Here is a 19,867-nt window from a genome sequence, read left to right on the forward strand (position 1 = left end):
AAGGAGAAGCGAAAAAAGCGCGAGATTATATATAAGAAGAATATCTCTCACCCAGTCTCGCCCGTCATAGTGCATTACGCGTAAAAAGCTATAGGTTCTGCCTATTTAATCAGAAAAGAAACGACAGAAAGAATCGAACGTCTTTGTCTCGCCGGCAAACATTTTCTCTCGGCCAGTAAAAGTCCCTTAAGTTTTTCGCTCTTTTCTCCCACCCCCTCCCCCATCTCCTTCTTCTCTTACCCTCTCTGCCATTTCGTTCTCATACCTCTTACCTTACTACCGTTTCCTCCATTACACCGGCGCGGACCCTCTTTTCTCTCCCGTTCCGCCAGAATCCGCTCGCCGAAGATAATTCGAAATCGATTTGAAACGAGGCCATTTGAATCTCGGAGAAGTCGCCGGGGGATGGAAGGGGCGGGAGGGGGAGGAAGGGGAGTTCAGAGATTTCTTCCTTCGCTTCTCTCTTTCTCTCTCTGTCTATCCCGCCGGGACGTCTCTTTCCCGCGGATGTCGCCCCCCGATGGGAGTAGATTTATTCAATTGTTTTATAATCTCTCCGGCAGCTCTCGACACGATGACGCCCTCGCGTTGCGGCGTCTCGTTCTGTCGAAATTCCGCCGGTTCGTCGTACTTTCCGCACGCCCGATTTCACAATATCGGCGGAGAGATATTTAATGAATTGCACGATTAATTGATATATCGATAAAAGTTGCTCCCCTTCTTTTAGCGCGCGATTGAGATGTATAAATGAGGAAATGAACGAACCCGCGCACAACTCGAGAATTTAATCTAGCAATAATAATATAAGAGATATTTTAATAATAATAATAAGATATGATATATAATAATAATATAAGAAATAATAATATATAAAAAATCATTTTTCTTATACATTAATAATATAAGAATAATAATGCATAAAATAATATGAAGCATAAAATAATAATAATATAATATAAAAAAATAATAATATGAGAAATAATTTTTCTGTTAAAAACATATGGATTTAAAACATTTGGAGAGAGAAACAATTTTTTCATATTTTTGCTACGTAATGTTCTGAACTCTATAAAGCGTTAAATAAAATATCAGAGAGGAAACACGCGTATATTAGGTATTTAACTACTCATAGGCACTTAACTACTCATCGCGATCATATGAATTGAACGTACGAATTGATATATATTGGAGTATTTTTTTTGAACGATTAAAATCATTTCCTCTGCGATATGAGATGTTTTTCTTTAATAAAATGTAATAAAAAGTGATAAAGGGGAGAAGGGCGAAAAAAAAAAACTAATAAACGCGGACACGTGGTGTTTGCAGCCATTAGCGCGGTAACTCAATTAAACTGCATTGTAATCTATGTAACCAGCCGTCCATGTGGTCGAGTCTAGGAGGTTTAGCGCGCTTTAGCATAGGTTAAGCCCCAGTTAAACCCGGAGGTTTATCTTCGATTTACTTGCGGCAAAGAGACGAAGCTTGAAAAGGACTCGTTAAACGTTGTACCTCGTTAAGACCGGCGGAGGAATTTTTGTGGGGCAGCGTTCTTACGTTCCCTTTCCCTCTCTCTCTCTCTCGCTCTCTCTGTGTGTGTATATGTCTCATTGAAACTCTACATCCAATAACCTTACAAAATAATCCTTACATTACCATAATGCTATAATGCTAAAATCCAGCTTATGTATCTAAGAGTTTCTTTGTGAAAAAAATTATTTATGTTATAATTAATATTTCATTATAAACCTCATATTTATATATACATATTAAATTTATATTATATATATGTATAAAATAATTAAATATATTATATATATAATTTATATTCTAATTATACATATATATATATATATATTTAATATATATTTAATTTATAATTATATATATATATATAATAATTAAATATTTAAAAAAAGCTGTATAATAATTAAATAATTAAAAATATATATATATATATGTATATTTATTCTTTTTTTAATTGGAGGATAGAAGAATTGAAAAATATATATATTTTTACGTATAGAAATTGGAATTCTTTTTTATCGATGAATTGACCTCCACTTTACCTTTATTTATTCATCGTATTGGATTATTAATCGTTCTCTTTTTGATTTTTAACGATTGAGAACCTTTTTAATTTTAAAAAAATATAAAACCGCGGAAATTGATGTTTCATTTCATATCGCTTACGTCAAACGAGAACCATCGGAGCTTATCGGTCAAAATCACCATTAAAGACACTCTCTACGATGGAGATTTCCCACACACGCTGATCGATATCGCGGCGACGGTTTACACGTATGGTCCCGTCGCTGCGTACTTTCGCCTCGGTAGAGATAGCGAAGTTTAAAGTTTCCTTTCGCGATTCTCGAATCCCCCAGCCTCCTCCACCTTTCCGTTCCCACGACTCGGGAGATTCTCTTTCGTCGTTCTCCGTTCTCTTTCGTCGTTTCCGTCCGCGTTTCTCCTCGCCGTCCTCGTCCCCGACGAGGCGGAATGGAGAGTATCGTCCTGTGTAGTCAGCTCCTGACTTTCGTTTATCTTTTCTTGCGACCGAGCCATTCTGCGAAGAGCCACCATCCGTCCTGCGTGCCTCCTTCTACTTGTCCAATCTACTTTTCCATCCCCTCCCCCGCCCCCCCGCTTATTGTACTTGTATTTGTTCGTATAAGTAGATTCGCGCACAGTAATTTTGTTCCAATTTAACTTAGTTCTGCGATTATTCGTATTTTCGTTCGTTGGTAATGGAAGGATCGGAATCGCGGGACAAAGAAAGATCGTTAGACGTCACTATCGAAAAATACGTCATTCAAATTGATATTCGAAAGAGTTTTCGAGTAGCAACGATATTTGCAAATATATCTAATATAATGTATTGTATATCATTATATATAAAATAAATATTTAATATAATTATATAATATTATATATATAATATTATATATAATATTATGCATATATAATATTATTATATATAGAATAATCAGTATTTGAAAATACAAGGAATTTATCAAGCAAGATTCGCATTAAATTCTACAATTCTTTCTGTAATATAATAAGCACACATTATAGGACGATTAAATTTTGCCGAGCGAAAATCGCGTACTTTATCCAATCACGCGAGACATTTTGGACTCGACGTTATTAAGTTTAATTTCGTTATACGGCACTGCAGCGAATGCAACAGGGACCCTTTGATCAGTCAGTCCCAAAACTAGAAGCGGAGAGAGTGTGAGAGATAGAGAGAGAGAGAGAGAGAGAGCACTACGCTTCCAATAATTAGGTTTCATAGGGTTTGCTCCGTAAATGAGGATCAACTAACTTCCCCATTGTGTCCATTCCCCGAGCGCAGACAGCTGACACCCTTCCACCTATCGACAAGCCTAATTGCATCGCCGGCCTAAAGGAAATGCCGTCACTAACGGCTAATGATACTCGTCCCCGTGCGTCTTCGATATCTTCCTTCTACGACGATCCCTCGAAAGACATTGTTAACGATATCGGCCTGCCACTTAAATAAAGTCACTCGCCTAATAACAGTCATGTCCGTACGTGTGTTCGAGATTATTTTAATTTTCAGAGAACCGTAGGCACAATGGAATGCGATCGTATGTCACTTATACATGTCCCAAGAGAGAGACCAACCCCTAACCCTCTCTCGTATATAGAGGAGGCTCTCGTGTGAATCGATAGCGGGACATTCCGGACATTCGATTTCGAGGAATGCGCCAAAGACGGTGTCCCCCCTCGTTGGTCCCCCTCGAAATCTCGGACACGATCCATCCGTCCAATTTCATCCTGGCCTCGCTTCCCCATCTCGGATCTCTATCGAATTTCTTCGCGCCCTTCAAACGAAAATCGTCCCTTCCTCTCGCCCCCGGTTTTGAACACAGGAGAATCCTGTGCGGTCGCATGCGAGATCCTCTCTCTGGTGTATAGACGAACGCAAGAGGAGACCAGCTCGAGGGAAAGAAAAGTCTTCTAGGGACTGAAGGAAAGGAGAAGAAGGGGGGATCGTTCATTCCGGTCAGACGGCGCACTGATTCTTTGAAAAATTGCCAACAAGTCACGGCCATACTCTCTTTCCTTCCTTCCTTCCTCCCTTCCTTTCTCTCCCTTCTTTTTGCTTCGTCTTCCCTCGAACAGACCGCTGCCCCCCTCAAAGCATCAGAGATATTTTTATTCCGCTTATTTTCCATCAGCCTCTTTGCTCTTTCGAAGGGAAACGCGACCCCCCTTCGCCCCCTTTTTCCTTCGATCATTTCTCTCGTCCGATATACGTATATTTAGCTGAAATCCTGATGTAATCCGCGAGTTTTTTTTCGATGCAACGATGCATCCTGTCGCAGCCCGGATAGCGCCGGTTCGGCACTTGTTTGCCGAAGTCGTTTGTATTTTGGGTTTTAGCACAGTAGTAGCAATCCCCCGATTGCGATTTTACGCATAGGGTCGTACATAGATATGTTGTTATCGAATATTCGTAGCGCGTTGTCGATTTTATTACGGCCGGAAACGAGTGCGGGAGTCGATCAATTACGGTATCGCGCGGGATTGTATACCGTTTTCGACTAGCTTTCGCGAAATATTTCCCGCGTAGGATGGTTATGGTCTGTTTTTTCTTTTTTCGTTTTTTAGTCGCAGCTCTTTCCGCCTCGCGTCTCTTCGAAAATTTTTAAATCGAGAGCAAGTTGAGAATATTATTACGAGGGAACCTCGCGAGGCTCATAATTCTGATTTTAATGATACTTTACATACATTTAGGGAGATAAATAGTGAATTTTTTAATTGCGACCCATCATATGTATATTATCATTTATAGTATAAAACATTTCTTGATATCTCGAATATTTTTATAACAAAAACATCTCTATTTAATCATAATAATTTTTTGAAAAAATAATTTCTTCAAAGAGATTTTAAAAAATCTTTATTTTTTCAAAATATTATTAATATTGTTAAATAGAGGCGTTCTTATCATGAAACTTTTGTATAAAATATTTTTTGGCATCTCAAATATTTTTCAAAATATATCGTTTTTTGAGCGGCAACTAAAAATTTCTAAATTCATTTATTTAACCCTCTTATATGTGTGTAAAGTTTCATCAACATTAAAATTTTCGCAAAATTCTCTTGTCAGCGTACATTCTCTAAATTTAAATAAGAAAAATCGCGCATTATATATCTGTATTTCAAATATTGAAACAAAAAACAATAATAAAATTTTGCTGCAAAAATATCTCGAAATCTAAATAAATTTTAACTTACCGAATATTTCTAGAAAATAGTATATCAATATTTATACATCCCGTCCAAGAATAGACGCGCCCTTTACATATATGTATGTACGATACTTGAGCGTAAATATTTTCGGCATTCTCGAATAAAGCTCGGCCTAAAATTACGGCCGAAATTAAATTGGACGTATCGAATTCCAATGCTAGCGATTATTAGAATCAATAGCGTCTATATTTTCGATATTTTCCGCGCCGAAGAGAGACGCGAGTCTCGCGAACAGCTGTTCGAGGAAAGTTGGCGCTATCGCGCTCCTTTTTAGGAGGCGTCGGGCGAAAAGAGAGCCCAAGTAAGGTGACTACTACGCGATCGGTTATCGCTTCTGATTCCACGCCGGCTCGTCTTATCTTCCTAAACGAAAAGTTGCTAGATCCAAATCGCACGAATCCGCATCCCCTCCTCCACCTTTTTCCACCCTTTACCACCCTTCGCGTCCCGTTTCGAGGAGTCGTCGCTCTTAGAGGGAGTTCCGACGCGCCTTCTGATCGCGATGGTAGTGAAATTGATTGATGTACGGGCCTGGCCCGAATTCGACATTAGCATCCACACTTCCTTGGAAGGAAACCCACCGACCCACATATACATACACACGCAAATAGCTGCTTTCGATCCCTTCGCGAACAGCTCACGTTGCATTAAGATCCAAACTCTGGGTCTCGCGTGAGAAGGAAAATGCATTCGGTCGATTCGCAGTGAGAAAGCCGTTATCCTCGATGCACCCGTGCGATCTAATCGGTGTACAAAAGCCACGACGTGGATATGAGTACATCGATATGAATAGATAGCAGCGAGGGGAGTCTCTCGAGTTTGATCGATATCGTCATTTTTATACGAGATTCATTCGCCGATATTCGAAGCACGGAAAAAATGTTTCGTTCTCCCCCATCATTTGACAGATCCAAGACGCTTTTAACCCTTCTGTCAATGAACGGATACTCAAGGCAATTTCAAATGTGTTTTTCTCCGCTCGAAACAAAATACGAGGGTGTTTCAATAAATAACAGCATATTAAATATTTTAAGATACACCGAAAAATTGTTTTCTTCAAATTCATACTTATTGTTATAATAAGTACTCTTAATAGATATTCTTAACGAATAAGAATATTTCCATCTATTTTTGCTTTTTGGAATATCCTCTTAAATTGAGAATATATTCTGAATTTTTTTTGCAATTTCAGCGCCGCAATAAATAAATATAATAAATTAATAAAAAATTAATAAAATAAAATTACTTTTCAAATTATTTAAATTTGTAAATAAATTTATAAGTTTACCAATTAATATTAAAAATAATAATATAATAAACAAAAATGTGTATTTAACTATGTCAAATACATAAGAAATATTCTCAATTATATGTGTAACATTTAAATATACATGTAATAAATAACAAATGTCATTTGTAAGACTGTTTTTTGTTATTACCATTAATAATTTCAATACACTTCTCATACCGTTGCACTTTGTTATTTTATTAGAAAAAAATGTTTTTCGTTGTGCCTTCAGCCAGGAATGCACTGCTTCTTTGACCTCGTCATCATTCCTAAATCTTTGTCCTCTCAAAGCACCCTTCAGAGGTCCAAACACATGATAATCAGAGAGAGCAAGATCAAAGTTGTATGGGGGATGGTGTAAGATCAAAGAAGCGATGCATTCTTGACCGAAGGCACAACCAAAAACATTTTTTTTAAATGGAATAAAGAAGTTGGTGCACGATGTGAGAAGTATATTGAAAAGGAGGGTGATTGTGTAAAAAATGACATACTATTTGTATCTCTAATTTAATTATATATCTCAAAATCTTTAATTTGCTGTTTCTTTTTGAAACACCTTCGTATAAAAGGCCTTTGTAATTAAAAAAGTATAACTTTTAAAATATAACCGAAAAGAATTTTCAATGTCCAGCAGCTGTTATAACAAAATGGCTCAAAGTATTTGATACCCAGGTACCGATACATTAATGAAAAGGTGAAAGAATTAAATGTCTCGAAGAGACGCTTTGGATTCTGTCTCTGAAAGAAATTACGTTTCACGCATTCATTTTCATTCCGAGGAATACTGTTTTGTATAGGATAAATTCGAGCGAATTAAACTGTCTCTTAATAAGAAAGGAGGGGGAAAGTCGAGATAAATTCTCAATCTTTCCGCGTATTCGCGAGGGCAACGGTATTAATGGAGGTCCTTCCGGTGGGTCAATCTACTCTGCGAGAAAAGATGAAGAGTTGAGGGAAATCCTTTCAGGCTCTCTCTCTCTCTCTCTCTCTCTCTCTTTCTCTTCGTCTAAACCCGGACCGGCCGATTGGCCCGTCGATGCTGCAGGTAGGTACAGAACTTCTCTATTGTCCCCGTGAACGATAGAACCGACTTAATCACTGCACTCCATTATGTCGGCCACCCTACATCTTTCTTCTTTCGCCTTCTCGATTTCTTCCTCCCTCCCTTATTCTTTCTTCGTTTCTTTCTCACTGTTTCCGGATCCCTTTCTGCGAAATCCCTCACTCTCCCGTGCATCGTTTCATCCCCCCCCCCCTTTTTTCCCCCTTCGCTCACGTTCATGATTCTTTCTCCCTCTCTTTACGATCGCCACTCAAAAGGTTACTGCTGCTGGGGCAGCCCGAAACGCTTTTCTAAGACCTGGGTGGCGCCGAACCCGATTGCCTAGCTCGGGATTGATTGGCAGATAGAACGTGCCAACGGTCCTTGTAATTCCTAGGCAAACCTTTCCGGATGAGTGAAAGGGATCTGCAGGGTTGAAGGGAGAAGGCGCTGCCGAATGAAACGTTTCTGATGTACCGAACGTGAAAATTCATCCCAATGACACGCTTGGAGATGAGAGTGTTCGAGGATCAACCGGTAACGCGAAATCAATGGGACGAGGGAGAAGAAGAAATGAAGTAATCGATCGATTCGATATATTTCTCTTGTTACAGGGCTTCGTCTTATTACCCGACATGTTCTTACATATAATATATATCAAAAGGCGTATAATTTCTCATTTTAAAAGAAAAAGAATAATTTTGTATGTTAAAAGAATCGCTTTAAAAGTAAAATATTGTATTTTTTGTTAAATATAAGAGCTTATATAATTTATCATTTTATGTAAAAAAGAAAAATCGTTTCAAGAGTAAAATAATATTTTCCATCCAACATAATTTCAAAGAGCATATAATTTTTCTTATTTAAAAAAAAAAAAAAAAAACAACAAACAACTTTTAATATAAAAAATTTAATATAAAAAAATTGTTTCAAGTGTAAAATAATATTTTCCGTATAATTTCCCATTCGAAAAGAAAAAGTGCAAACAACTTTTTATATATATATATATATAAAAAAAAAAAGAAGATCCTTTCAAGAGCAGAATGATATTTTCCCCGTCGAACGTATCGGGTCAACAAATCGCCTTGGATGTTCGTTTCTACTGAAATGCCCCGAGAAATATCTGCCCCCGCTTTTCGTTACGGAACCACGATAAAATCATCGGGGAATTTCCCCGGGTTGCGGTGATCGCGCGCGGATAGTTTTTCAAAATCTTCTTCTCCACCGATAACGGCGCGAATCGAGTTCAGTTCGGGTAATCCGTCCGTCGTTTAAAGACACGTACAAAGACCACGAAGAGGAGCTTAGTGAGCCAGAAGAGCGGATCGTTTTGCTCGTAAGCGAAGCTCTCGAGTCGAGGAAAAGCTATCCGCGAGCGAGGAAACGAAGTCGCGCGGAAGGGAAAGACCTCGAAAGGGAGGGCGAAGGGGGAAGGAAGAGACGGGGAGACGACACTGGGTGATGGTCGGATGCTCTCTCCCTCCGCAATGAACTCGGATCATATTTTTAAGATGCAATTTCGAGGAAAATCTCTTACGCGGTAGCAGCTGCTGCTCTCGCCCAACCGTTAGCCCGTTTCCTGCAGCCCTTCGCGAGGTATATCCTAAGGAGAGGTCGCCGTAGCGACGAAACGAAAAGACGAAAGGAAATGACGAGAAAGGAGGAGGAGATGAGCAGGGTTAAAGTGAGCGATGGAACACGGAAAGGATATGAGGTCGGCACCCGGAAAAGTCTAATGTATCGTCTTTGCGGAGATTTCTGATGGTTTAATATAATTATAGCACTATTATAGTGTCTTCCGCCAGGTGTTGTATTGATGCTCTCTTGACAACTCAGAAAATGCAGCGAAAAATTACACGATATAGCGCAGTTATGATCATTCAAAGTTTAATGTATGTACACATTTCTGGGGAATATATATATAATTATTTATGAAGGTGGAGGGAAGATGAATTTATATTCTATTTTAAATTTTAGATGAAAATTTTATGAATAATAAATACAATAATTATAATATTGCAGAAATGTATAAAAATGTAGAAAACAGCGCAGTTATGATCATTCAAAAGTTTAATGTACATTTCTGAAATATTATAATTATTTATTACTCGTAAAATTATCATATAAAATGTAATTTTAGTATAAAATTTTAAAATTATAATATTATTACTCATTAAAATTTTTATTACTCATAAATTTTTTCTTTTTATAATTATTCGAACGATGGGGGAAGAGATTTTCATATTCTATTACGTTTAAAATCGCCAACGTGTAATATAAAATAATATAACTTTTGCAAAGTTTGTATAAAACTGTTTGAAAGGAGGATGGAGAAAGGTGTGTCTCTATATTGTTTGAGAAAGTTTGTAAGAAGAAAGAGAAAGAAAGAGAAACGTCCGACGTCTAGGGAAGATTAATGCGCGGTCGTTTCGTAATCGCGTAAAACCGACCGCGTTCGGGAGAGATTGAACTTTCCTAGGTATAATCGAATTCTACATATTTCGTTAACGCCCTATCCCTGTCGGAAGTTACATCGAGATACGACATGTCGGAAAGTTATACTATAATTTACAAGAAAATATTTTTTTTTTTCATTATTTGGAACCAGACAAGGTGTTTCTTTTATAGATTTTCGAATGCTGAAAATGATGCTGTAAGCCAATTTTCATCAGCACATCAGGTTTCCGAAATAATTGAGATTTAAAATATGCAAAAAATGCCTTTTTTGTGATATTTAAAATTTTTTTTGTAAAAAAAAAGATCAATGTTATTTTGAAATTCTAATCAGAAGTCATGAATATATATTGTTCATCCCTTATAAAATGCATTTTTTAATTTTGATATCTTTTTAACCGTATTATGAAAAATAAAAATTTAGAACTACTTCTCATATGAGACACCTACCCCTATATGAAAAGTAGTTCCTAGCTTTAATTTTTCACAACAATTTTTCATAAAAAGATCAAATAAAAAATCAAAATAAAAAAATGTATGTTATAGGGGATGAACAATACATTCATGACATCTGATCAGAATTTCCAGATAACGTTAACCTTTGTTACAAAAAAATCTCAAATATCACAAAGAAGCAATTTTTTATACATTAAACTTCAATTATTTTGGAAATCTGACGTGTTGGTGAAATTTAGTTTGCATCGTTTTCAATCTATGAGAAATACTCTGTCTGGTTGAAAATAATTTGTGGCTGTAAACTATCACAGTTGGAAAATTTGTGTTTTCTTGTTAAAAACGGTCCCCGTTAAAATTTTTGTGTTAAATATTTAACACATTCATGTGTTAATTTAACATATTACTGTTGTGTTAATTGAACTCAAATGTTAAATTATCAAAACAACTAAAAAAAAGTGTAAAAATAACACAATGTGCATCTATTTTTAATATTACACAATAAATATGTTCCGTATTATTAATGACAAGATTTATTTGTTAAAATTTACAGAAAAAAAATATATTAATTTTACTTTATAATATAAGTAGGGATGATAAAATGTAAAATTAACAATTTTTTTAGTTAATTTTTACATTAAAACTATGTTAATTTTACACAAAATTTATTTTAAGTTTACTTGAAGTTTGCATTTATTTTAAAATATTAACACAATATTCGTGTCACTATTTAACATATCCGTATTATGTTAAATTAACACAAAAATTTCTGTGGATCGTTTGGGACATGTGATATTTGTTAAATTTAACACACATTTTTCAACTCTGTAGTGTTATCAATTCACGGCCATTCATAATCGCCGCGTCTCGTAATCGCGATCCCGCAGTCAGCTGATCGTGACAATTAGAATTCAAGAGGGGCGCGTCGGTGGCTGCCACCGATGCACACGATGCGACAAAGTTTGTTCCTGATAGTCCTCTCGCCCCCCCCCCCCCGGAATACACCCTGGGAGCGTTCCTTTAACTTCCCAGACTCTATTGCAATTGCCGTGCGCTAAGGGTAGTACCTACCCTAGGTATGTAGGTGTATACACAATGCGCTACGGTAGCGTTTCGAAATTCAAGTAGCGACGCTGCCTAGAATAAGCAGGCGGGTCTCAGGAGGCAACTACCTCGTATGAGCTGGGGCTGACTAACATTGGTTACGTCTTGATACCCCCTTTACCCCGTCGCTTTTTGCTCGTAGCACCCTTTTTATTTTCCCCGAGACACGGGACGGAACGGACGGGAGATAGTTTCCGTGAATCGCATTCAATCTGCTACGCTCGACGCGACTTCATGTTTCGGATGCGACATTTATTCGAAATTTATACTTCGTAGAGTTTTGTACATTTTCACTTACACAATTCGAGAAAAAAAATAGATTTTTTCGGCGGACACGTGAAAGAAAGTAATTATTTTCCGTAATTTTTTTTTTACGCCGAATACAATTGCCAAATTGTTTTCCATCGTGTTACAATTTTGAGAAATTTTCGATTCAAAAAAATGTTATTTCAATGTGTGTACTGTATTGTGTTATAGCCACGGTACATGATGTGTTAAAGAATGCTATTAAAGTTAATTATGTTATTGTTGTCAAGACTTTTATAGACCTCAAATTTGTTGTCAATTATATTTAATTAGAGTTTTATAATAAAATATAAGGTCTATTCCAAAAAAGAGAGTTTCGAATTAAATTATTAAAAATCTACCAAATAATTTTCGCTTATTTAGACTCAAAATTGTTTTTAGAGAGATCGCTGAATACAAATCTGATATCAAAATTGATAAACTCCAAAATATCTGTCATTAATTTCAACTAATTTTAAATTTGTTAATTTTGACATCGGATTCGTATTCAATGACTTAAAAACTCCTCTTAGAAATTACATATTTGATGAATGATTTAATTCGTAACTTTGTCGCAATAAACTCTATACATTTAACGATTAATATTTTATTCCATCACAATTGGTGCAACAAATCCTTCTGAGAGTTGAAAGTTTTAACAACACGCTTTAATTTTTAACAAAATTTCTCCAATATGTTACACGTACCATAGTTATAACACGATAAAATGCATTAAAATAGCCCATTTCGCAAACTTTCATCACAAATGTCTCAAAATTGAAACGCGATGGAGCAATTTAAAAGTTGGAATCGTATTCACAGCGTCAAAAAGAGAAATAATTATTCTATTTTTAGTATTTTTTTATTGATATTATTGTATTACTTCAAAAAAGAAAAAAACACCGCAAAATTGTTGGATTCGGCGAAAGTTCGAGTATATAAGACGACAGAATTCGCGATTTTCAGAGATTTTCTTTACAAGAATATAGATCTATATCGACGCGAGGATGCCTCTTATTCTCATGCGTGACGACAGCTCATATAAAATATGCTCAAATAAAGGATTTGAAGTTCCATTCAAAGTTCGATATATACACATTTCGACAAAATCGCTACGAGACTCTTCTCGTATAGTAATATCGTTGCGTAAGATTTATCATATCGTACGCATTTTTGGAATCACACCACATAAAAAAAGATAAAATATATAAGAAGTAGCATTTAAAAATTCTTACGTCATGTATCCAGACAAGTTTCGACCAGGGAGGATTGGCTCTGATGTGGCACTCGAAGTACACGTCATCCCCTTCTTTAATGTCTTCTGGGCTTAAGGTCGATCCGAGATTTAACGATACTATCGGCGGATCTGCAAGCACAAAACATTAAAATTTTTTCCCTTGAAATCAGTTGACATCTTATATACATACATATATTTACATTTTCTTCTTCCCTTCTCTCTCTCTCGTTTTAAAATATTTATTAAGATTTATTATTTATTAAGATAATCAGATAACAATAATAATATTACAATTTTATTAAAAAATAAAATATTAATAATATTATCATTATATTATATATATTTTATTTTTATATAATAATATAAAATTTTATCATATCAAAAATATATATAATATATGTATAATATAATATAATTCTTTAAACTCGATTAAAATTTTTGACAATTATCAGCTGATTTCTGTCAAAAAATATTAATAAAGCGTTAATTTGCTAATTAAATTTTAAAATAATAATACGTTATAAAATGTGAAATAGTAATATGTTGTAAATAATATGTTATAATGCCTTATCTGCGATTAATATTTTTTGACAAAAAATATTATAATTTATTAATATTTACTCTTGACTTTTTTGCAGCATTTGGGAGAATTTGGACTTGTATATCAACGAAAAATACGTATAAATGATAATAATTTTATTAGAAATTAAAGAATAAAATTAAAAAAAAAAAATAAAATAATAATATAAAATAAAATAAAAAAACGGACAAGTGTGAACGATAAACCTTGTTTACTCGGACGTTTCGCGGTAGGATATACGTGGTGTCATAAATATCGCGATAAAAGCGGCCGTAATCGCCACTTTCATTACCGGACTCGAAGCGCAATATCACGATTTCCGTCGATATAGTTACACAGTTCGTGGCATAATCTTCAGCCTCCATTAGCGTCGATATTTTTCCTCTGCCCGTGGGACTCTCAATAATATCTCGCACCCCTTTTTTGCGCGATAGCTCGTAGATGTTGCTGTAACTCAGCTACGAATGGCTCTCGACGATCGAGCCTTTTATTTGTTCCTCGTATCTGACGTTTATTGCGTGGACATTAGTTTAATCATGTCGAGTCCCTTCGATCCTTCTCTCTCTCTCTCTCTCTATTTTTTTTCTCGGCGTATCTTCTTTCTCTCACGGAACCTTATCGCAATAAATTTTCCCGTCTTTCCAAGTTGACTCTTCTTTTTCCCGAGACCGCATTACTCGCGCGAAATAGTATTAATTAGCTTGATCACGTCGGTTTATCTCCCGGTCTTATCGTTAACCCTTCCGAACCCTTAACCCTACCGCGGTGATCTATCGTCCGATAGGCCGACACATTTCCTTTCGTAAATCACGGCAAAGTTCATTAAAATGAAAAAAGGGTCGGAGGAAGAAACTATTCTCTCCTCTCTCTCAAAAAAAAAAAAAAGAAAATTACTTAATTTTCCCTTTCGTTATCCTCGCGGATCGATAGGCGAGGACGACGATGACGAGGGGTCGTGACAGTTCTATACGTGACGCGACATCATTTCCCGTATTCTGCACTTTTTCTCGCTTCGCGAGAATCCTCGCGCTTCTCTCGCCTTACACGTATATACATTTCGCCGGGGTTTCGCCGACTATATTTTCCGCCAGAGACGTGCAGGTGCGACCTGGACGGATGAGAATGAACGATAAACCGTACCGGGATCGGCGAAATTTATCGCCGCCGAAGTAAAACGCCTCTGCAAAATTGAAAAAGTATCCGCGCGCGCGACCTTCTCCTGCTATTTATACGTATTTATACAATTAAAATGAACATACGATGATACACGGCTGTCTCGCGAAAAAAACCGTAAGAGTTGGTCTCTTTGTTCTGTCAATGAATACAATCGTGAATCTACAGCTTTCGTTTTCTTTAGAAATATTCGATTTTATTGTGCCTGCACTGCTAACCTATTTTTTAAAGGAAAATTTTATTTCACGCACACAAAGCTGAGGAAATAAAATTTAAGAGTAATACTAATTAGGATGATTAAATTTTTGTTAAACGTAGTAAAAGACGTAATAAAAATTCAGATAAATTTTTTCTTAATCCTTTTTCTTTAATTATGGATTAAATCTTACACGAAGCTGAGAAAGTGAAATTTAAGATTAATAATTAGAAAATGATTAAATTTTTGTTAAACATAAGACATAATAAAAATTCAGATTAATTTTTTCTTAATCTTTTTTAAGGAATAAATGTGAATTAAATTACACACAAAACTGAAATGAAATTCAAGATTAATAATAATTAGGACGATTGAATTTTTATTAAACGTAAGATGTAACAAAAATTCAGATTAATTTTTTCTTAATCTTTTTTAAGGAATAAATGTAAATTAAATTACACACAAAACTGAAATTCAAGATTAATAATAATTAGGACGATTGAAGTTTTATTAAACGTAAGATGTAACAAAAGTTCAGATTAATTTTTTCTTAATTTTTTTTAAGGAATAAATGTGAATTAAATTACACACAAAACTGAAATAAAATTCAAGATAAATAATAATTAGGACGATTGAAGTTTTGTTAAACGTAAGATGTAACAAAAGTTCAGATTAATTTTTTCTTAATTTTTTTTAAGGAATAAATGTGAATTAAATTACACACAAAGCTAAAGAAATAAAATTTAAGATTAATAATAAGGATAATTGTTTTGTTGGACGTAAGACTAATAAAAATTCAGATTAATTTTTCTTAATTTAAGAAACTGTAGATTAAATCACACACAAAGTTGAGGAAATAAAGTTTAGGATTAATAATTAGAACGATTGAATTTTCGTTAAATGTAAGACTAACAAAACTTCAGATTAATTTTTTCTTAATGAAAAAAAAAAAAATGATTAAATCACAAACAAAGTTGAGGAAATAAAATTTCAGATTAATAATTAGGATAATTATATTGTTGAATGTAAGACTAATAAAGATTCTCAGATTAATTTTTTTCAAGGAAAAAAAATGTGGATTAAATCGGATAGTTGCGCTAAACTCTTGATACTTTCTTCTCGTGATAAATCGACTATTATAATTCAACATTTGTAAACGTTAAGACGCTATTACTCGACTGCAGTATTAGAGATGCTGCGAGAGATTTCCCTGGCGTAGATTAAAGACGGATGATGTTCGTGCGCGAAAACTTTCGAGATTACGAGTCGTCGACGAGCAGTGTGTTGAACGCTTAAACCGTTTTATCGCGAACGCGAGCGAGGTGATGGTTTGTTTGCGATTCAAAAGGGACCAGTTTGCGCGTGCAAAGTCTGTCTTATGCCCGCATGATGATAGCACGACGGTATAAAAGCATTCGCTTATTATTGCTTCTTCCGAAGTACACATTAAAAACAAAAAAACGAGCTTTTTACGACATGTATGAAATTTAAAATCGTTGCCTAAGTATCTCATTTTGTGTATCGCGTTGTACCACATTGTACAGATTCAACAAAGCGTCGTAAAAATGATCTCGAGAAGATATAATTCGCGTTATTATTTTCTGGGACCATCAAATATGAAACGTTCACGTTGATTCTCAAGATATGATGCACGAGATGTAATATATTGTTAATTACTCGGTCTGTTTTAATTTTCAGCTGGTGAATCTTCAAACTGTTTTATAAAACTTATGCTGTGATGGAAACAAATATTTCATGTGCGTGCAAAATTAGGAAAAAAATATCGTTTATTTTTTATCTTAAAAATATTCTTTTTAATTATTATAATACAGGTAGCATTTCTTACGAAAAAACAAATTTAAAATATTTTAATTTTTATTTTAAATTGTTTTATAAATCTCAAGTAGTAATAGAAATAAATATTTCATGTGCACGCAGAATTAGGAAAGAATATCGTTTATTTTTAATTAAAAATAATTTTTTTAATTAAACAGATCGCGTTTCTTGAAAACAGAATTTAAATATATATAATACAAAATTTCAAAATATTTTAAAATGATGAAAAATGATAAAATATTATAATTAAAATTATCAAATTTTCTTATGAAATGTGTATAAAGGGGACTTTGCTGCGGATCAAAATTGACCCTAGATTCGCGCGGGGCTGTCACGTCATTCGCTGTCCGAAGGTTAATATGCGTCAAGAAGCGTGCCATAACTCTCGATATAAGTCGAACGTAAAGTTTTACGAGGTCGGACGAATATAGCTGTGCGTGATAAATTTCACAGACGTCCGCTAAAATCGACGGCGCGCGATGTCTTGCTCGACATACTCACACACACGAATATACACACGTACATTATTTTCCTTCACATCGCGGTTAAGCACTCATCTGCGGAAAGAACATCTTCATTTCGATCCTAATAATCGAATGCGTCGCGCTTAGCGGCTCCGAGACTTCGGGAATTGCGATATTCAAGAAGAAGCTAATCAAGGATGTCGAATCTCATAGTCAAAACAAGCTAGTTGGTTGATATAAAATACGATATTAATATAGATAAATAAATAGCTAGTAATCGCATACAGGGAGATTCTAAATAAGTGCACAAAATTTTATATGATTCTTTGTCAAAAATTAAAGAGAGCGGGTCTTTCATAAATATATATTCCTATATCCTTCCCTGGAAGAATTACTTCTGTAAAAGGGAGGTGAAAATTAGGTTTCTATTTTTTTTTTCAAATTTTGGATAAAAAAAAGATGGACATTTTCTACTAGTTTCGTTTTCTTTCTAAAAAGGATACTTAATATATTTAATAATATTTATTTAATTCTCCCATATCGTTATGTGCGGGTGAAACTAGCAACCCCTATCCCATTTTTTATTAGAACTTTTTAAGTCGGAATGTGATCATTCAAAAATATGTATAGAAAGCTTGATTCCTTTAGAAACTTTTTGATTTTTTTTGTTTTTTCGTAAAATCAATAGTTTGCAAGAAAAAAATTAAAATACATTATCATGCTACGATGCTAAATGAAGTGCGAAACATAGGTTTCGATTTACAAGAAGTTGAAGTTTTAGAATAAAAAAAGAGCCAGCGAAACAAAATCAGTAGTAAATGTTTGGAAAAAATAGAATAGAAACAAAATTTGAGAAAAAAAAATGAAAACCTAATTTTCACCTCCCTTTTTGGAAGAGTGTAATTCCTCAAAGATATTAAAGTATATGTTTATATATAAAAAAAAACCCCTCTTTAAATTTTTGACAAAGCATCATCTACTAAAATTTTTCGCATTTATTTAGAATCACCCTGTGTGACTTCCAGGATTCCTCTTGTCAATTGTCGCCCTTATTTTTTTTCGTACAGTTTTTTTTTTTACGACAATCTCGAGATCGAGAGTTCCGACGAAGATACTTGGCGATCGGCTCCCGTTGAATTTCGATTCTAATTTATGGGATCTCGCGGAGGTCCTTTTATTGACATTGTAAAAGAAGGGGGAGGAGAAGAAGCACGCGTGGGGGATACAAAAGAACGAGAACGCGCGAAAGGAAATGTACGCGAATGAAAAGATGCTCGTAAAGTCGGCCGATTCGGCGGGATTCGAATGAAGATGAGAAGATCGGAGATGGTGTTTATAGGGCAATTTTTTTTCTCTCTTTTTTTTTTTTTTTTTTTTTTACGACACGTATGTGTTTGTGCGCGCGATCTGCAGAAATGGATGAAGCTGAGAGAAAGAGAAAGAGAGTGAGAAGGACTCGGGATCGATAAACACCAACGTAACGTAACCATTCGTCATGCTGTCGTATTCGATTTACCGCGATCAGTTTCGCGATCTGTCGATCGTCGAGCGAGTTTACGGCCCGCGAGAAATTGGAACGTTAAGGAAAAATGTAACGTGTACTCACACACGACGTCGATCTTCCAGGACTTCTCGACGTAGAGTCCGGTCACGTTTGGATTCTCCGCCCGGCAGGTGATAGATTTCCCATGATCCTCCACACCCGGCTCGAACTCCACCGTGCTGACGGTTCGATTCTCCGATCTTTCCTCCTGCGGACCATATACCATAGGTGAGAATCGTCAAATTATCTTTCTTATCTGTTACCGACCATTTGTTCGCCCCGTAAATCGCGACACTTTGAGACGCGCGTCGGTAAATCATTCGCGTGCAAAAATCAAGCTTATCAATCAAGTGAGCAAATTAATAAGGTAAATAACAACCGGATATGTGCTGTGCTAAATTAAAAATCACCCTCAACACACAAATCTTAAACTCCATAGAAACTAAAGAAGTTGATCCTTCTGTTAATGCATAATTTGTTGCACCAAATATTTTTCTTCTTTATATATTTTAAGAAGTTTCCGAATACAGATGATATATTTTAAAAAAGCAAATATATTAATTTATTTCACAAGATGTGATAGTATTTTGTATGTATGTATAAATAAGGAAAATAAGAATATATATATTTAATAAATTGCTTTATATATAAAATTATTATTATTAAAGCAATTTTAATACGGTATTTAATTGGATAATGGTTGAAGATATATTTAGAAGAATATATCGAAGCAAATATATAATTTTAAATGTCAATATGAAGGGTCGGTGTTGATTCGAAGAACAAAAATAAATGAATAAACGGAAAAATATGAACACAATAAAATACACAGTATATGTTCCTTGGACGATCATTTTTTGCCAAAATGCAGCCGCTAATTAAATTTATATATCGCTTTTAGGACATAATGGCATGCATTAATGTTATTAGTG

The 19,867-nt window shown here is 35.0% G+C and overlaps 1 protein-coding gene across 4 annotated transcripts in view; it reads right to left on the minus strand.

Annotated features, from left to right (window-relative positions):
• Positions 1-19,867, minus strand: part of LOC145934366 (kin of IRRE-like protein 1) — a 506,904-nt gene that overhangs the window by 39,083 nt on the left and 447,954 nt on the right. For all 4 annotated transcript variants that reach the window (XM_083034727.1, XM_083034729.1, XM_083034728.1 and 1 more), the window contains 2 exons: positions 18,999-19,143; positions 13,142-13,272 (listed from right to left, as the gene is read on the minus strand). In XM_083034727.1, the coding sequence (XP_082890853.1) occupies positions 13,142-13,272; positions 18,999-19,143 (276 nt within the window). The remainder of the gene's footprint in view (positions 1-13,141; positions 13,273-18,998; positions 19,144-19,867) is intronic.

This window comes from Prenolepis imparis, unplaced genomic scaffold (genome assembly GCF_030444845.1).
Source record: "Prenolepis imparis isolate NDT839.2.m4 unplaced genomic scaffold, iyPreImpa1.0 SCAF_3, whole genome shotgun sequence".
NCBI classification, from domain to species: domain Eukaryota; kingdom Metazoa; phylum Arthropoda; class Insecta; order Hymenoptera; family Formicidae; genus Prenolepis; species Prenolepis imparis.